The 18,222-nt window shown below is 44.1% G+C and overlaps 1 protein-coding gene across 1 annotated transcript; it reads right to left on the bottom strand.

Annotated features, from left to right (window-relative positions):
• Positions 1-631: 631 nt before the first annotated feature.
• ifrd1 (interferon-related developmental regulator 1) lies at positions 632-9,561 on the bottom strand. Its single transcript, XM_056578646.1, has 12 exons — positions 9,344-9,561; positions 7,350-7,454; positions 6,679-6,760; positions 6,081-6,205; positions 5,535-5,692; positions 4,795-4,845; positions 4,323-4,501; positions 3,495-3,603; positions 3,038-3,172; positions 2,430-2,558; positions 1,988-2,083; positions 632-1,264 (listed from the first exon to the last, which is right to left on the bottom strand). The coding sequence occupies exons 1-12, from the start codon at positions 9,372-9,374 to the stop codon at positions 1,178-1,180; spliced, it is 1,287 nt and encodes a 428-aa protein (XP_056434621.1). The 5' UTR covers positions 9,375-9,561; the 3' UTR covers positions 632-1,177.
• Positions 9,562-18,222: the final 8,661 nt, after the last annotated feature.

Raw genomic sequence — 18,222 nt, 5'->3', positions numbered from 1 at the left:
TGAGACTAACTGACCCGTGAGTTCCCCGACCTGATCGTGTCAACGATCGAGTACAGACCCCACCTTGGGGGGCCTGGCTGGCAAGCATTCAGGGGTCGTGAGAGATGCCCAATTATAAGTAAGCTATTTGCTACAGTCTCATGTGTCATACCGTCTATTTTAACAGCCAATTTTGTATGGCGCATTGTGCACATCGGGACATTGATTTAACAGGCAGAACGGTTCAAATGTTTGGCAAGTTGAAGCTGGACGTACACATTCAGAAGTTTGGGTTGCAAAGTTGCATAAAACAATGAGAATGAACCCGTTCTCTCATACCGTATACAAGTGCACTAGAACTGAAGTGTCCTTGACCAAGAACATTTTCAGCTCGTTTTCCATGAGTCACTTTTGTTGAGTTATGTTACAGTACCATATTTTTCTCTCCAGTCTCTAAAGAGTAATCCATCCACCAACGCCTCAAATTAGCCCAGGGATATAACCCTGGACTTCTGCTCCGTGAATAAATGGGAACATTTTTAGATAGGTGAAATAAGACCACCTATATAAGCGGTCTAAATGCTTTGCAAGAATAAAAAAATGTTTCTATATCGCAAATCGCTTGCTGCAATGCGCACAATATTGGAGTCATGTAGTGGGTTGCACTGATAAAACAATCTTAAATCAGATTATGAAAATCTAAATGGTTTAAAAACTTGTTTGGTAAACAGCATGGTCTGTGTAATTTGGGAGCAGTTCATACACGTTTTAAGTACAAAAATAATACCAGAAATGACAAATGTTAACGGATTTACCAGTTCATGTTTATTCATGCTACTTTGAAGTGACACATTTCTACTTCATTGTTTGTATACAATAGTTAGCAAGGTGCTTCCTCTCCCCTTACCAACACACTTGACATTTTATGTTATTAGGTCCCAAATCTACGGAAAGGAAATTAATTTAGGAGCGTTACACGGTACAAGACAACAGGTTAACACACGTTCAAAATAAAACAAATATAAAGAGGAAAGTAGTTATTATATACACACACAGCACCGATGACCAGAAGTATGGATCAATAAATGGCCTTGCTATTTGATAGTCTGGAATAGATGGAAATGCAAGTGAAAAACAGACAAAGATAGTTTGAGAGGGATCCCAAAACCATGATTAGGAAAGAACACCCAACATTAAACTAGAATTCACCGACGTCGACCCTCTTATCTCTGAACTTGTTCCTGGCTTTGGTCCTGGCCTTGAACGCAGCAGAGTTGTACAGATGCTGAAGAGGGACAAAAGAAACGAGATATTATTAATACATAATATAAAAACAGTGAATCATTATGCCATAACCACACTTTTCCAATAAACACATATCGTAGTGTAGTAGATGTAGACATGGAGCACACACCCCACACCCACTAGTTGGCAATGAATCTTGCACATCGTTTTAATTCAATAGCACGTGCACACTGCCACGAGTAGGTCACATTTCTGTGTGTCACAATGTGACGTTGCATTCAGTCCAGACACGCATGTCAATACCAACACCGCAGGTTTCCAAAATTACCCAGTGACGGACTCGTAACCATAATTAAAAATCCAATAATATTGTGACGTTAACAAACAGCCAGACGAGTGAGCAAGGCAACGGATGATAAGGTTACAAAATGTCTCCCATTTGATTTAAACATACCCTGTCTCCTTTCCCTAGCTCACACACAATGCAGTGAAATTTGACCGCCCACCCCACCTCAAAGTGTACAAAATCTGCGTATAATTAGCCAATTGCGGGAGTAACTGAATAGAGCAATTTATTCTTAAATTAAACCATGAGAACCAAGTATTAAATAGTGAGACCAAACTCGATTATAATGAAAAGGTCCCCCTAATTTGAAATGTATTCATTTTCACCCACGACGACAAAGAGCAAGCGCAGACCGGGTGACCGACTGACCGGACACAATGCGATTTAATTAAAGCCGTGAATTAGCCGTGAACCTACCCGTTCGAGGCGTGAGATCTTCATGGCCTTCAGCGTGGCCGAGTCGACCAGCATAGGGGGCCCCAGTTCAAACACGTCTCGGATGAACTCGTTGGCCTGGGGAGGAGGACGCAGAGGGGAAGTGAATCAACAACACGCCATCGTACGCTCCAGAAACTACAAATACTGAAACACGAGCGTCAAAGAATGTAATCGTGCAACTGCTAAACAATCCAATGTCCCGTGTAATTGCTTGTCAAATAAAACAAAACACTGCATCTACATTTAGCGCATTCGCCTAAAGCAACTAAGAGAAGAATCAACAGCATCAGATCAACACTGGAGTGTAGAAATGACAAACGACGGGTGGACGGGTCCAGTACTTGGGACTCGTTTCCCAGTTACAGCGGTCAGATTGTCGTGCCCCCAGCAAGGCGTCAGACCGTCTGATTGCGGGCGTTACCTGCAGGTGGTAGTTCATCCCGGCGCCCACAAACTCCCGGAAGGCGTCGTACATGCGCTTCCTGCTCCAGCTGTCGACGGTCATGCGCTCAGTCCCGAAGCGGATGCTCTCTGACTGGAAGTCCCCCTCCTGGATAGAGCAACAGAAAGTGGGGAAAAACAACGTTACCGCGGTGTATTCGTACTTCATTCTAAACCCCAGAGGGGGGGGGGAGACAGTCTAGTGATTCCAGTGTTTGCATCTTAGACGATGGTTCTAGTTTAACAAAATAACAGGCATCCTTGAGATGCATTTAAATGCACTACACGTCTTAGTATTAAGATACATCGGCCAAAGGACCTCTGAAGTGGACCTCATAATTCAGCGTCAACAATTATATCTCTTAGGCGATTTGCGTGTTCTGACAAAATTGCAAAATGCCAACAAATGACACCAACTATTACAGAAACCATTTCGGTAACCATTCAACCGCTTCAGATTGTGTCCCTAGATTCCGGTCACTTGAGATAAGAGCAAAATGTATGTGAGAAAGGACTATCTGAAGTGTCCAGGCGTCCTCTGGCCATGTCTAATGCGGTCTGTTAGAGGGCGGTGTGCAGCGAGCTCACCTCAACGGCCCTCAGAACGTCCCTGAACACGGAGCGCTGCTTGCGTTTGTCCACCTTGGTGCGGTGCTTGTTGCAGTCGGTCGCCAGCGCGCTCAGCTTGTCACACAGGACCTCGCCGTCCTCAAACTCAAACTCCTGGGAGCAGTGCAGAGAGAGGGAGGCCGGTTAACACTAGCAAACACGTGCAATAAATACACTGCTTACTTCATCTACTTATCAAACAAAGTGTACTATTTTTTAAAGTTCTTTCGATTTTTCGATCAGCCCATCCCAATTCAAACCACTAAAAATAATCAAGCGAAAATAAAAATAAATAACTAAAGATAACCGAAAAATATTAAACCCCATTGTTAACAATTTTAGACCCAAAGCCCAATCTAAAAAAATACAACACATTAATTTGCAATTCTAACTACAAATGCATTAATGGTGTGTCTTTGATGCGTCGGCGGCTTACCGCGTCCATGTCGCGGGCCAGCTCAAACAGCAGCGAGATGGTCTCTCCCGCCGCGATGCGCATGCTCACGTGCTCGCTCTCCAGCAACGAGGGCAGCCTGGGCAGATGCCTGCGAAGGCGGAGACAACACGGCAGTGGGACGTTATTACCCCGCGGCACGGCAGAGCGATGTCAAGGACCAGGGCCAATGATCACGAGGCGACGGTTTTCACAAGACTCTGTTGGACTGAGGACGCGCATCGCGTTTCCAATGTGGTCCGTGTACCAAACAGACAATCCGTTGACACGAGCTGCAACGACGGCCTGCTTTGAGTCTTGCGACACGCATACGTTCAATAGGACACTGGTATTACGGGCAGATGGTGGCATGGTTTAAAACAATGTGTGGGAAAGGAGATTTCCAAAGTTAAGAAATGCAATCAGAAGCAGCAAAAGTTGGCAACATCTCATTTTAAAGGTGACATATTATACCACCAGGTGTGATTGATTAGCCGTCACAAGCCGTTTTGAAAATCGGCCTCTTCGTACATCACAAGCGGGCGTGTCCACCTAGATGTGTGCTGGACAGATCAGTCTACCGGCCAACCCAGTGGACTGTAGCCAACGTTGCTCATCAATCCGTCACGCATCTAGGTGGACACGCCCACCTGAGATGTCAGAAGAGGCGAACTTTCGGTTTGTTACGGCTAATCAGAGTCACACCTGATGGAATAATATTTCACCTTAAAAAAAGAAAAAAAAAGTAAAGGGGTCATTGGCCGAAGGAGGCAGGAAGCTATCGGGTTTGAGGGAGGGAGGGAGGTAGGGAGGTAGGGGGCGAGCTCGTACTTGCGCAGGACCTCGCGGATCTGGCTGGCGGTGCAGATGGTCAGCAGCAGGGCCCAGGACAGCAGGGCGTTGGTGTGCAGAGCGCTGACCTGGGGGCCGATGGCCGGTCGGCTGCCGTCGCCGCGGGCGTACGAGTGGACGAACAGGCGCTCGAAGCTCTCCATGGTGGCGTGCACGTCCTGTAGGGCGGAACCCACACGATGAGGGACTGGCCGATCACACAGGAGCCCTGTTGGACTGCGCGCTTGTGAAAGTGTGGGAGCCAAAATGCTACTTGGATGTTTAGTAAGTTGGAAGAGGTGGTGATAAGGAGTCTACAAATGATCTGTAGAACTTTTCCGGACGTTTTTAACAAGCTATTTACTCTCCTTTGTTGCCAATGATAACGATGATGGAAGACACATCTGCAACAAAGAGGGATGGAAAGACCATCCCAATTCAAAAACATAGACATCCATTTGTTCTCGCTTACCAAGATGTCGTCTTCAGCCACCAGAGTACACAGGCCCAACGTTTTGGCGACCTGCCATGAATAAAGAAGGATATGATTCAACGGCCTAGCAAAGTTATTAGATAAGGAAATAAGTCGAAAGTGACTAGATGAATACAGACAAACATTGTTCCCCTTTCAAAGCACATACGCACATAACTGTAGACTACATGTTGTATAACTGAGTATTTTGTATATGATGAGCACTTTGTAATTCTAAAGTTTGTTCGATACCTCTGTACCAGGTTTAAATAACATCCAAGTACCGTGGGACAATATCTTAAAGATGCATACGATACTGAGAGCATGATTAAATAAACAAGCTCATAAGTCAATGGAGTTTAATTTATGCATGAAACATTACAGCTCTTACGGAAGGCCAACAAACAGCAGTTGGGTTTTAATTGCAAGTATTGCCGTACTTTAAATGCTTTCCGTCTGGGGAACCCGTTACAAGCAAGACTGCTGCAGCCCTAACGTTTACTTTAAAAGTGTTGACGAGAGCCAAAGCAACCGACATTAACGCAGCAATTACACGGTGATACGGGAGCAACAGTTATTACAACGAATAGAGTTTCAGAAGAAGGAAAGAAAAACCTTCGTCCATTTAAAATACCGCCGTCAACGCATTTTCAGCATGCAAGCCATCGACGACGGCGACCGATCGCAGCAGCTCTATAGTCTGGGGCGGTGGTGGGGGGGTCAATGATGTTCAGACTCACCGCCTGTCTGGCCTGGACGTTGGCCGACGTGTCCGCCAGGATGCTCATGAAGAGGGGCTTCAGGGTCTTCAGCACCTCCTCGCTTTCGATGCCCGAGCCCAGCTGGATGCACAGCAGGCAGGCCAGGGACGCTGCGGCACTCTGCTCCTCACCCTTACCTGAGAGACACCATGGGGAGGGGGAGGAGGGGGGAGGAGGGCTGGTGTCATTCAATGGAGGCCGCTTTAAAAACAATGCAGTGTCATACAAGTTTGAGGGCAAGACTACAAGTCTGCTTTTAATGGGTAAGCAAGCATTATTAAAGAGTCTGAAAAATATTGCATGACACGAATACAAGCAATCATGAGGCCTTAAAAGAGAAGCAAATTAATAGTTTGAATGGTCAGTTTAAGCCCTGCATGTCGTTGGCTGCAATGCCTCATTTGAATAGCTTCCGCTTCTATATAAGCGCACTTCCCCGCACCACGCTTATTTCAATACAACAGGTGCGGCAGCCGGACGAAACGCCCTCTGAACACGACGTCACCGTGGCATCACGCCGTGTACCTTTCTTGAGACAGCGCTCGATGCTGTCCGTGATGGTCATCCTCCTCTCCGAGATGAACTCGTACAGGATGCGGGTCGCCATGGCGCTCCTCAGGCCGTCCAGAGCACCCTGTCTGGTCTTCGCACTGGGGTCAGCACGAGGTTCGATTATATTAGAGAAGCCACCCACCAATTTGAAGCGATTGTCACGTAGAAAAGCCTAACTTGGGCTCAGTTACGGTTCCACGCAGACACTTCGACGCAGTCTTGAACTCGTTTCGGTTCTGCGGCGGTTTTAGTTAGCGGAACAATCAAAGCCTTTGCTGCTGCGTCACCTCGACGGAAGGTTACAACTTTTTGGAGGCGCACGTCAGGCCCTGGCGACGGACGCAAGGAGGGTCGGCAAGGACGTAGGGGGTCTGAAACCCCCTTGCGCTGCGTCAACGTGGAACCATAACTAAGCCTTAACTGGGGACAGCGATAGCCAATTAGCTGGATTATACAGGAACTAGAATACAAGAATTAGAATCGGGAATAGTACACTGCCACAACGAAAAACAGACTTAATTTCTGTATTTTGTCTAGTTTTACTTCCACGTCCGTTTTTAAGCACACTTACCTCTTATCGACCGTGCTGTCGATAAAGCCCTTCAGCTTGTACTGGAAGTCATCCTGGGCAGCATCTTCAGCAGTCTCGCCCCCTGAACACAGTAGGAAAAGGTATATTAGACGAAGACAAAATATTGAAGTCTATAACAGGTGGGGGGGGGCTTAAATCCAAAATAATGTTAGTGCACCATCGTCCATCGTCTATTTTTAAAGGTGGCAACTGTTCTGAAACCGAGACCGTCGATGCAAACTTCCAGAGTTAATGGCGTGCTCCAGCAATAGAGCTAGACAGACTCAGATACGTTTAAACACAAGTGTTTTGAAATAGGATGTAGGGAACAATTGGGGCAAGTGGGCCTGGCCAGAGTTCTTTATTAAAGACAATGCAAAATGTTTTTGACCTCATTGTACTTCCGCAATGCGACCTATTTGCATGGATCTTGCAAAACACGTTTTTGTGTGCTGTGTGTTAGCCAACCGAGAGCTTTATGAGGTTGAGGTAGGGGAAGCCAAACCACTCAGTCGTTTAAGTATCAGAATGCAACACAACTAAAACATTCCCCATTTTAAGGTCCCCACAAATACAGGCCCTACACAGTACACAACACATAGTTAAAACACACAGACCCAAACACACACACACACACACACACACACACACACACACATCCACACACTTGCCTTCATCAGCTCCACTGTTGTGGTCACTGAAACTGCTGCAGTGGCTGAGGGTCTCGATAGAGGCATCCTCATCGCTGAAGGGATGCGCACCACTCTGCTGCCCCCCTGAACGCAGAAAAAACACACAGAGGGTCAGACCAATGGAATAAGGGGTGCACCGAATTTTCGTTATCACCGAAACAACACGGCCGAAACAGACATTTGTGATGACGCAAACAAAAATTGCGGCCAGCACACGCTTGTCTGGATAAGCGCCAATATGTCTGCGGTGTGGACGTTTTTTCAATGTTCCTGAGAAAGACACACCTAGCGATTTGCAAAAATTGCAATGCCTTGATTTTAATGAAGTTAGTACACAGTCGTAGCCATAAATGCAATGGTATGGTACTAATAATTGGCATAATAATTTATTTCGGTGTTTCGCTTTTCGGTCTCGGTTTCCTCATTTTCGGTTTCGGCCAAGAATTTATTTCGGTGCATCCCTAAATGGAACGAAAAGAACCAGCAGAAATATAGAAACCTCCCCAGTCATCTGTGCCACCGCCGGTCGTCACGTCGTCCACACGGTGCGGAAACAAAGATATCTTATCGCCTCTCGTAACCTTGCAGCTGATAAGTCATACAAACAAACATGGAGGGCTTTAACTTCTTATGTAAATGCGTCGGGGAAAAGCGAAAGCTGTGGGCGTAGGTTCAAGGCCACCCTCGTCTCGCTGGTCAAGTCAACAAGGACACGATGTCCAGACTAGATGGCCAGGGGTCAAACAGACGTGGCATGAAAACAAAGTGCCGTCAACCTGTCCCATCAATGTTACAACTGTACATGAGCTGCTGCAAGCCTTTAGAGTAGACAAGCCACTGTAAAATACCGTGTACAAGTCAGCTGGCTTATCAGCTGACTCAAAGCACAGGCAAATGATATTAAATCTTGTTTTTCCAAGCTGGACAGGTTGATGATTACAGAACACATTTGTGCTATTGTCATTTATGCAAACATGCAATGTTTGTATAGCAAATCTGCTATACAGAGGTTTCTGGTTTTAATGACATGTAACAAACTCGGGGCTTGAATTATATACAAATAAGTAAAATAAGACTAGCCTGCTTGTTTTAATCTCAAATGGGAAATCACGGTGCTACACTAGTTAGTACAGGCATGATGTTTGAAGAAAATGTATTGCATTAGATATGTAAATAGTTGAGGTAGCCATGGTAGCCGACCAATAGTCATTTAGAACAGTAGTATGCCTCCATAGAGTCCTGCTTGTTTTAACAAGACCTAAATAGTTGCATCCGACTGCCATTACAGAATAACTCTTGCCACTTGGGTGCGATGGGATGGGAGAGACATGGTTGAGATGGAAGAGACATGGGTGAGATGGGAGACACATGGGTGCCGTCTTTTCTCCAACAACATGGTGGCTGGGACTCGAACCATGTTCGACTCCCAGGGTGGGCGTACCCTGGCTGGGAGTCGGACAGGGTTCGAGTCCCAGCCAGGGTCCGCCCACCCTGGCCGGTTGACGACAATAGACTGGAAAACACCACACCAGCCGTCTGTTACAGTTCTGTCGACAATACTTAGGGTTGACTTTGGCTTAATACGTTCTCAAATATACGTTTAATTCACAATAACAAACTAGGCGACCTCACTTTCAGGCCATGAACTAGGGAGGCGATTGCACGGCGCCATTACAAGCGGTGTCTGGACTAGCGTTCGTTTGAAAACACCTTTACTTTGGGCATACAAATGACTAATTAACGCATTATTAACTAAACACACGTATTGACAATACAACTGGGAACGATCCCGTAACACTGTCGATCCTTTGTCCCATTGCGTTTGGCTCATGTGGGGCGCCGTCTAGGCCAGAGTTGGATTTGTAGTCTTTATACGAGTCACGTGTAACGGACCTCGATAGACAACGGTCCCTGAAAGAACTACAACTACCGTCGGTCCACTACAGAAGCTAGTCCAAAACAACCTCGCTTACCCCGGCTATTCCTCTTCTTGGACCTTGGCATTTCCTTTGTAGATCAATACAAAAAGGTTGTCCAAAATCAGCCAATACACGACCAGCCTTTATTATATTGTCTCATAAAATGAAAATCTTCCCGTGGCACGGTGGACAAAAATGAATTGAACGCGATCTTGATGAAAAACTGTTGGCCGAGACGATACATTTTCCCTTATCAACCAGGGCTACGTGAAGGAATAGGCGCTCACAGTATTTATAGGCACAGACATCCAGTCACGGGGTGGTTTTCGGACCCCTCGGACCAATCAGGGAGCTCGAACCAACGACGCGTATTATTACGCGTGTTGCCCTCGGAGCGCCTAGCAACCGCAAGACAAGCTGATGATCAGAAATTAATCCAAAGTAATGAGTGGCATGAATCTACTTAAAAAAGCTGAGTGTGAGAACATAAAAATTACACCTATGTACCTTCATTCAGGCCTATTTAAAGGTAAACGTCATTAAATATTAGCAGTGCCTGCATGCTCCGAAATAATTGTTGCAATGGACAGATTGTTTCAAAAAGTTTGCATTTGTAGGTGTATACTGTATAAGATAAGATAAGATATACTTTATTCATCTCAGCAGAGAGATGTAGGTGTTCCAGCAGCCAGCATACATACATGTATGTATGTAACGCCACATGGCCTAGTTTGTTTATCTTGGGCCACACACTCTTCTTTCATATAGTCCCAGTATACAATACATGAAATACGATGAAATCTAATGATTAGCAATGTCACCCATAATAAGAAAATACATTTGCACAATCAAGCTACAATGAAGGCTAGTGAGTGAAATGTCACAAGTTAGTGACACATATTCTGTGTGATTGGATCATGTGATTGATCATTTTCAAATATTTCTGAGAGAGAGAGAGAGAGAGAGAGAGAGAGAGAGAGAGAGAGAGAGAGAGAGAGAGAGAGAGAGAGAGAGAGAGAGAGAGAGAGAGAGAGAGAGAGAGAGAGAGAGAGAGAGAGAGAGAGAGAGAGAGAGAGAGAGAGAGAGAGAGAGAGCAGCTGTCTGTTATGTGGCCCCAAGTGCATGGAAAGAATTGCTGTTATTTGGGAACTGTCTGGTCTGAATTATTGATACTGCTGAAAGTCAGGTTGAGTGTGCGTGAAGGGTAAAAACAGAAAGTTTTGGCCTTTTTAAATTCAATTCCTGTTGGTATGCTCTGAAATAATTTATTTGCTTATTGTCAATGTGTATTTTACTAAATGCAAATGACTAAATAAATCTCAATCATTCTCTAGAATTTGTCTAGAGCAATTGGAAATGCTTTGGTTTCAATAGGACAGATACATACATAGATGCATATATATATATATGCAAAGACACATGTTAATATAAAGATGCTTTTATACCCTTGGGAAAATTGCTTTTGTTTTGCAGCACGACAAGGCATCAGTCAACAGAAACGAAATGCGCATAGTCAAATATTCCTATATATTGTGAGATACACTGTAATAATGTGACGTAAGTAGAAGGTGTGATGTACACTTTGACTGCAGTTCCAGCAGCTAGGGGGCGCCAACATTTTAACATTGAAATCACATAAAAAGGCTAGTTGTCGTCATAAATCGTTGACATTCAGAACAGGATGCTCTTTTAATTTATACATAATTGATAATGTAGTGCTGCACGGCACTCATTCCAAATTCCCTCAAACGTTTAATGACTGCACACTGTGCCATGTTTAATATCAATTATAACCCATCCTACTCTAATGTTTTGGAGCCGACGCATTTTTTGAAGGATCATATAATGGTTAGTTAAAATTACCAATTTTAGGCGTTGAGAGAGATTGGGACGGAGACAGAGAGCGAGAGAGAGAACATGGAGTGATGGATAGAATGATGGATAGAGATAGCCTATGGTATAGTTCGATAGATAGAAGCAGAAATGGCAAGCAAGCACTGGCCGTGTATGAAGAATGTCTGAATAATCATCTTGTGCTTGCAAAAAAAAATGCTACTTCCAATTAATAATTCATGAAAAGACATGGCCCCGAGCGATTTGGCGAGGGTGGTGGTGGGGCTTTCAGCAGAATGTGGGTAGTAGGCGGTTGGAATCAGTAGCCTACTTGTTGCGTTTGATTTAAATCATATGGGGGGGGGGTACTCAAACCGCTAGGCAAAAAGGTGCGTTCACGGTCCTGCAATTGATAACCAGACGGCTCGCCAGTGATGACGCTCACGCTTACGCGTGTTCCCGACATAGACCATTCATGTGCACTGCGTTGGGAATCTAAAAGTTCTTCATAGCAGGGGTTTTTTATCCCATAAAAGAAATTCTGAACTAAACCGAACATAGGATCAGTTTCAAGTTTGCAAGCCTTTATTTCCTTGTATGTAGCCCATCACCTGCTACTATCCTTCCAATCGACTGCCCAATGATGAAGAGGCTAAAATAAATTGGCTGAAGAACCTGAACTTAAAACAACCTTCTCGTTGTGAGAAGTCACCTGAGAAGAGTCGTCAGGGTGAGTCGCAACAACAGGTAGGCCTACGCTAAATTTGGTATTGACGCAAGGTTTTTTAATGTAGCGTGTGACTATTTACGTTGGTTAAGTCAATTGTCAATTTGAATCTTAACTTTCATCCTAATTTAGAAATGATCATAGGTCAGTTACTGTTAAAAACCATTGGTGTACCTTCTACATACACCAATGCATGTTTAGAGTAGACCCTCATCCAATTATCTCCATCTTATCATTACCTGCAGACCAAGTTGTGATGGTGTTCAAGCAGCCTCAAACCTTCAAGGATGCCCAAACACACATTGGATGGATCCAGCTGTCGAGGACCATACCTACTCTAAAGGATCCATCATTACATGTGACATTATCATCACACCTGCCCCTGAGATCTAACTGTCCATCGCAGAGGTTACTCTGAAAGGTGATAAAGACTGTCTGCTGTACACAGGGATTCCTCTACTAGTGTTCAACACTCTTGTCTCCTGTCTACAAGGTTTTGTGCGCCAGTCATCAACGATGCCAATTCAACATGAAGTTTTGTTGACACTCATGAAGCTCAGCTCATAAAAGATCAGCCAGTCAGGTCAGTGAAACACTTACACATTGGGTAGATAACCTTGCTGAGCACACCAAGGACCTCAATCCATGGCTGCCCCGTGACGCAATAAAACTAACTATGGCAAAGGTTTTTCTGCCACATTTCTCTGATTTAACTTGCATCAATGACTGCACAGAGTGTTCTGCAAAAAGCCAAAAACTTAGACTCACGCTCAGTCTTACAGCTGCCGTGTTCTTGAAAGTAGTTAAAAACGGGTCGCTTTTAACTCCCTTTATTTGTTGAAGTATTTCGGTATGGTAACTATGAAGCAAAAAGAGGGGAATTGTATTGAACACGCGTGTGAGCGTGTTCAATACAATTGACAAAGAGAAAAAACAAAAAAACAAAAAACATATTTGCTCATATGCACAGTACAGCCGCATCTTAATTCAGTTAAAAAAAAGGCTAATCTTAAGATTTCAACTACACAGACATCATGAACAACACGCATGTATTGGTTTTTTTCTGGCCTTCCAGTTACAGGTTTCCCTGTGTCTACCTGCATATTCCAGGCGTAGCTGCTCCTGGCATCACATGCTGCCCAGATCTTGTTCCCATACTTGCCTGGTTTGCTTGGGATGTACTGTTTGAATGGACAGCGACCTCTGAAAGGGACCAGGCGCTCGTCCACTGTCAACTCAGGGCCTGGATTGTACTTCAGTGGTAGGCGCTCGTGCTCCACCCACATGTCACCTCAGGGTCTGGATTGTACTTCAGTGGTAGGCGCTCCACCCACATGTCCCAAACGTTCCTGATGCCAGCCAGTTTGTCATCTCGCCAGCGGAAAGGTTCTGTCCCTGACTCTGCATCCCACAGAGTTTTTGTAGCCTCATTGTTGGACCGATGTTCTCCCGCTAGAATCAACAGACCCAGGTAGGCTTTGAGGTCTACCTGGTCCAATGCCTTCCATGTGTCCACAAACACACGCCCCCCTTCCAGGTTTTTCATCGCTGTATAATTTCCACAATGGAGTCTGGTAAAAAGAGTTTGAAGCTGGACTTGATGTCTTCCGCACGAGATGTTGCATACCGTGTTGGCCCTGGCGTCATCCTAATGATATTTTCCCCTCTTGCTCTGCCTCATCTGTCCTGGGGGGATGAATACCAGAGCAAGTTGCCATCTTGGACTGGAATGTCATCTCAGGTGTGTCTTCCCCAGGGGCCTCTTCCCCAGGGGCCCACTCCCCAGGTGCCTCTTCCCCAGGTGGCCCCTCCCCATGTACCTCTTCCCCAGGTGCCTCTTCCCCAGGGGCCTCTTCCCCAGGTGGCCCCTACCCATGTACCTCTTCCTCAGGTGCCTCTTCCTCGCCATCTGACTGTTCGGTCTCATGATGGTCTGGATCAAAATCAGGATCATTGTCTTCTATTTCTGAGACGTCCTCCTCTATTTCTGGTTCAACTTCAATCCCCTCTTCATCAGTTTGATAAAAAAAAAGGTCAAGAGCCTCTCTGACAGAAAATCGTCTGATCGTGCGCCGACTCATTGTGTTCAGAATAAAATAAGAGCAATGCACAAGCAAGCTATATATAGGGGATCTGTGAGAAGATATCATACATTTTGTATCAAAAGTGTGGTTTACGTGGGGGGAACCAACACCTAATTGGTAACTTTAAAATGTGGAACAGGTGTTATACGTTTAGTCTGGCAGGTGTGGTTCACTTAGGGGGATAGGCACATGAGCACGGACAGGGGCGGCCCCAGCACATTTGGCACTCTAGGCGAGGGGGGTGTGGGGGGGGGGGGGGTATGAAGCGATTGTTGACGGGGAACCCCTTTCATAATTTTTCAGTCTGAAAGGGGTTCACGTGGGGTGGAGTGCGTGCGTGCGTGCGTGCGTGCGTGCGTGCGTGCGTGCGTGCGTGCGTGCGTGCGTGCGTGGTGGTGGATTTGTGGTTGTATACTATCTGATGGATGAACACGATCTAGGGTCACACATTCATTTCCTATGGCAGTCATTTTTGACCGGGAACACCAAAGGTGTTACAAAGTTGACTAAACAACTCAAAATGCAAGGAAAGTAGTGATCAGCAATTGTATATGTTCAAATGCCTAGTGTGGAGGATATCATAAGCATTCGAGGCAAATAAATGTAAAACACAATATTTATGATTGATCGAAATGGAAATCGGTCAGATTTTACTCGAACACGACAGGAAGGTTAAAGATGGTCTGTGTCTGTGTCTGGCCAGTGTTACTGTACCGGACGGCCCTCCGCCCCCTAGTGGTGATGGAGAGGCATGACGCCCTATCGGTCTTGTTATTATTTTTTTAAATTATTCCTTTCTACTTCAATATTTTGAAACAACACGACCCCACCAGTGTGCCCCATGGTGCTATTATCTTGAAACACACCAAAAGGAAACGTTATATGTTTCAGTTGTTTCTGAATGCTTACTGCTTTCAATTCCTTTTGTTTTACAAATGAAACACAATAAAACGTCCTGTTTGTCTGTCTGATGCACAGCGGTCGTTTACTGTCAAAGAAAATCCCAAATCACTTACAGGGCTACTTGAAGCATTACCTCTGAAACCCACCACTTTTTGCCAATTACCTTATCTCAGTGACTCAGATGGAAGTAGATAATGAGTTAACGTGGAGGCCACAATGGAGGCCAATATAGGTCGGAGATAGAAAGAGGGGTGAGATCTACAGGAGGGGGAGGGGCAGAGGAGGAGGAGGATGAGGAGGAGGAGGAGTTGGACATGGAGGTGCGAGAGCTACAAGAGGAGGAGGAGAAGAAAGAGGGGGAGGGCAGACGGAGAAGACGGGGGAGGAGGAAGAGGAGTCCGGAACACGATAACTGATAAAATCCGAGTGACACTGCATTGACCACGTAGCTAAGCCTGGGATGAGCATGAGGGAGGCTGAGCAACAGGTTCAACCACAAACGGGGCACTAAAGTGTTGCACGTATCATCCGGATAATTCAAAATGAGAACCGCTATTAGTAACTAAGTGCTGAAGTCTTACTAGTACAGAAATGTGTACTCTGCTTTCATAATGACAAGGTTATAGCAATAAAAGCATACACATGTTTTTGTTTTCTTCTACTGCGCGCTTTTGTTCTTAAAGGAGAGTATTTGGAGACTTGTTTTTGAACTCTTATTTGGATTGATAGTGGGTTAGGACGGAATACACATTCATTTCGTACATATTTTGATGCCTGTTTGAGGGTAAACTCCATGTGTGACAATGTATCGCAAACTGCTGTGGCTTGCACACAAAAAAAAGCAAAATCCTGAAGTGTTTTTCATCTATACTTTCGTTTGTGCTTCCTGTGCTTAATCAAATAATGGTTTATATGTACTGGCTATATTGAGGCAAAAAAATAATAATAATTAACGAGTTTGAAGATTTGCAAGAATTTCTGACTTTTAAAGAGATGTATAATTCATGTTTTGCTGTTTTGGAGTTAATTCTGGTTAGTGTGAAGACTTTTGCAATGGCCTATAGCCTCAAAGATAGTACAGAAGCATTTAGAAAAAAATAGAATGAAAAATAAATGCCCATGGTGTATTTAGTGCCCAACACTAGGAAAGTGGTGCAGAAGGACTATTTATACTTTAAGCTACATGGTTTGAAGTGAAGGTCCCAAAAGGAGGAGTTTGTGTGTGTGTGTGTGTGTGTGTTATAATAATTGTGATTTGCTTATTGTCAATGTGTATTTTACTAACTAATACAAATTACTAAATAAATCCCCAAATCATTCTCTAGCGTTTGTCTCTAGAGCAATTTGAAATGCTTTTGTTTCAATAGATGGGCAGAAACGTACATAGATACATGAGTAAATAGATACATGCTTTTATTATACCCTCTGGAAAATTGCTTTGGTTGCAGCACAAAAAAAAAAAAAAAAAACGAAACGCAAATATTTTGATTTATTTCATAGTTTTTAAACAATGCCAGGAGTTGCAGTGTGAGATACACCGTAATAATGATGTGACATAAGTAGAAGGATGGCAATTCATGAATATATGATGAAACGTGTGCTCCCTTGGTATGTACTCTTTGACTGCAGTTCCACCAGCAATGGCGCTAGGGGGCGCCAACATTTTAACATTCAAATCACAGCACTTCCATTAACAAGCGGTCCTCATAAATAGTTGACATTCACAGCAGGATGCTCTTTTAATTTATACATAATTGATAATATAGTGCTTAACGGCGCTCATTCCAAATCCACATTTTCCTCAAACGTTTAATGTAGACTGTGCCATGTTTGCATCAATATAAATTATAACCAAGCCTACTCGAATTTTCGGAGCTGGCACATTTTTTAAAGGAGAATGGTTAGTTAATTAACATTTTTAGGCGTTGAGAGAGATAGGGACAGAAACAGAAAGAGAGAGAGGCAGCTAGGCGGATGGAGACAGAAATAGAAGCATGGATTGATGGATAGAATGAGATGGATGGAGATATAGTATATATTGAGATAAATACATAGATAGAAGAGAGCAAGTACTGGCCGAGAATGTATAATGTCTGAATAGCGAAAAAATGCTACTTCAATCAATAATTCATAAAAAGACATGGCCTGGAGCGATTTGGCCAGGGTGGTGGGTTTCAGTAGAATGTGGGGGCAGCGGTTGGAATCAGTACTTTTTAGTGTCGTGTTTGATTTAAATCATCAATCAGTGGTTGGAATCAGTACTTTTTAGTGTCGTGTTTGATTTAAATCATATCAATCACAGGCCATGAGTATGTTTATACCCCCCTAACCCCACCCTTGTCATATTTATTATTCTTAATATGATGCATAACATAGTTCATCATTATTTTTATTTAAGTTTAATGCTCCGCAGTTCTGCGATGAGATGGGTATCAACATCAGCAAAGAGCATTCTCCACCGTTTTACCTTTCTTTTGACAAACAAAATCAGTATAGTTTTCAGCAGATACAATTGGTTACAATTTTGAATTTACTTTATTTGTAACTTTTATTGTAAAAGTGTGCACAACAAAATACATCATTGCTTTAATATCCTGACTCCAGTTGTCTTGTGTAAGAGAGGGGTTTGGTGTGGCTGTGTGCTCTGATTGCAATCGGAAACTTTGCCATTTCTTCCGGATCGTCCATTTGTTGCAAACACATTACATTCTGCCGGCCCTCAGTCCATTAACCTTTGGAGGAAGCCAGGAGGAGCTCGATAACGTGCTGATAGAGACAGCTTTAGAAGGAGAGAGGGAGAACATGAGAACGAGGGCGGTTGAAATCTCATCTTATTGGTTCTGAGCATGTCCTATCGAATCCATAAAGGGGTATAGCAGGATGGTAGGGAATTGATACTAGGGAATGGTCCAGGTCAAACGACAAATAAGTCATACAATTTTAATTATTCTCTCTGACTCCTTAAGCAGCCTTTATCCATACATTATCAGTTATTAACACATTTTCAAATGCTAATGTATTTTTTCTTCCCTTAAAATTGAAAATGAAAACCTGAAATTGCTTTCTATGTCACTTCTTAGAAATGTGCGGTAGAAAAAAAAACACACACCATCTGAAGCTTGCACGCACGTACACACAAGCACACACTCAGACACACACACACACACACACACACACACACACACACACACACACACACACACACACACACACACACACACACACACACACACACACACACACATAGCTTGTTAATTAACGGCATTTACATCTGACTTAATAAAATACATTCAAGTAGATGCTGAAATCGGTTTTGTTTTGTGATAACAAGGAACATTCATGCTCCATAAACAGGATGCCATTTCTCCCCTGCACTGGTTAATATT

Source organism: Gadus chalcogrammus, chromosome 19 (assembly GCF_026213295.1).
Source record: "Gadus chalcogrammus isolate NIFS_2021 chromosome 19, NIFS_Gcha_1.0, whole genome shotgun sequence".
In the NCBI taxonomy this organism is placed as follows: Eukaryota; Metazoa; Chordata; class Actinopteri; order Gadiformes; family Gadidae; genus Gadus; species Gadus chalcogrammus.
This window is presented reverse-complemented; position numbering and strand designations above follow the sequence as displayed.

Bases quoted from the DNA above. Each gene is read 5' to 3' on its own strand.
- ifrd1 (XM_056578646.1), bottom strand. From the start codon at position 9,374: ATGCCAAGGTCCAAGAAGAGGAATAGCCGGG. The intron at 4,502-4,794 runs GTAAGCGAGAAC...TCCGCCCTACAG, and splicing joins TGGCTGAAGACGACATCTTG to GACGTGCACGCCACCATGGA. The intron at 3,604-4,322 runs GTACGAGCTCGC...CCGCCTTCGCAG, and splicing joins ATCCGCGAGGTCCTGCGCAA to GCATCTGCCCAGGCTGCCCT.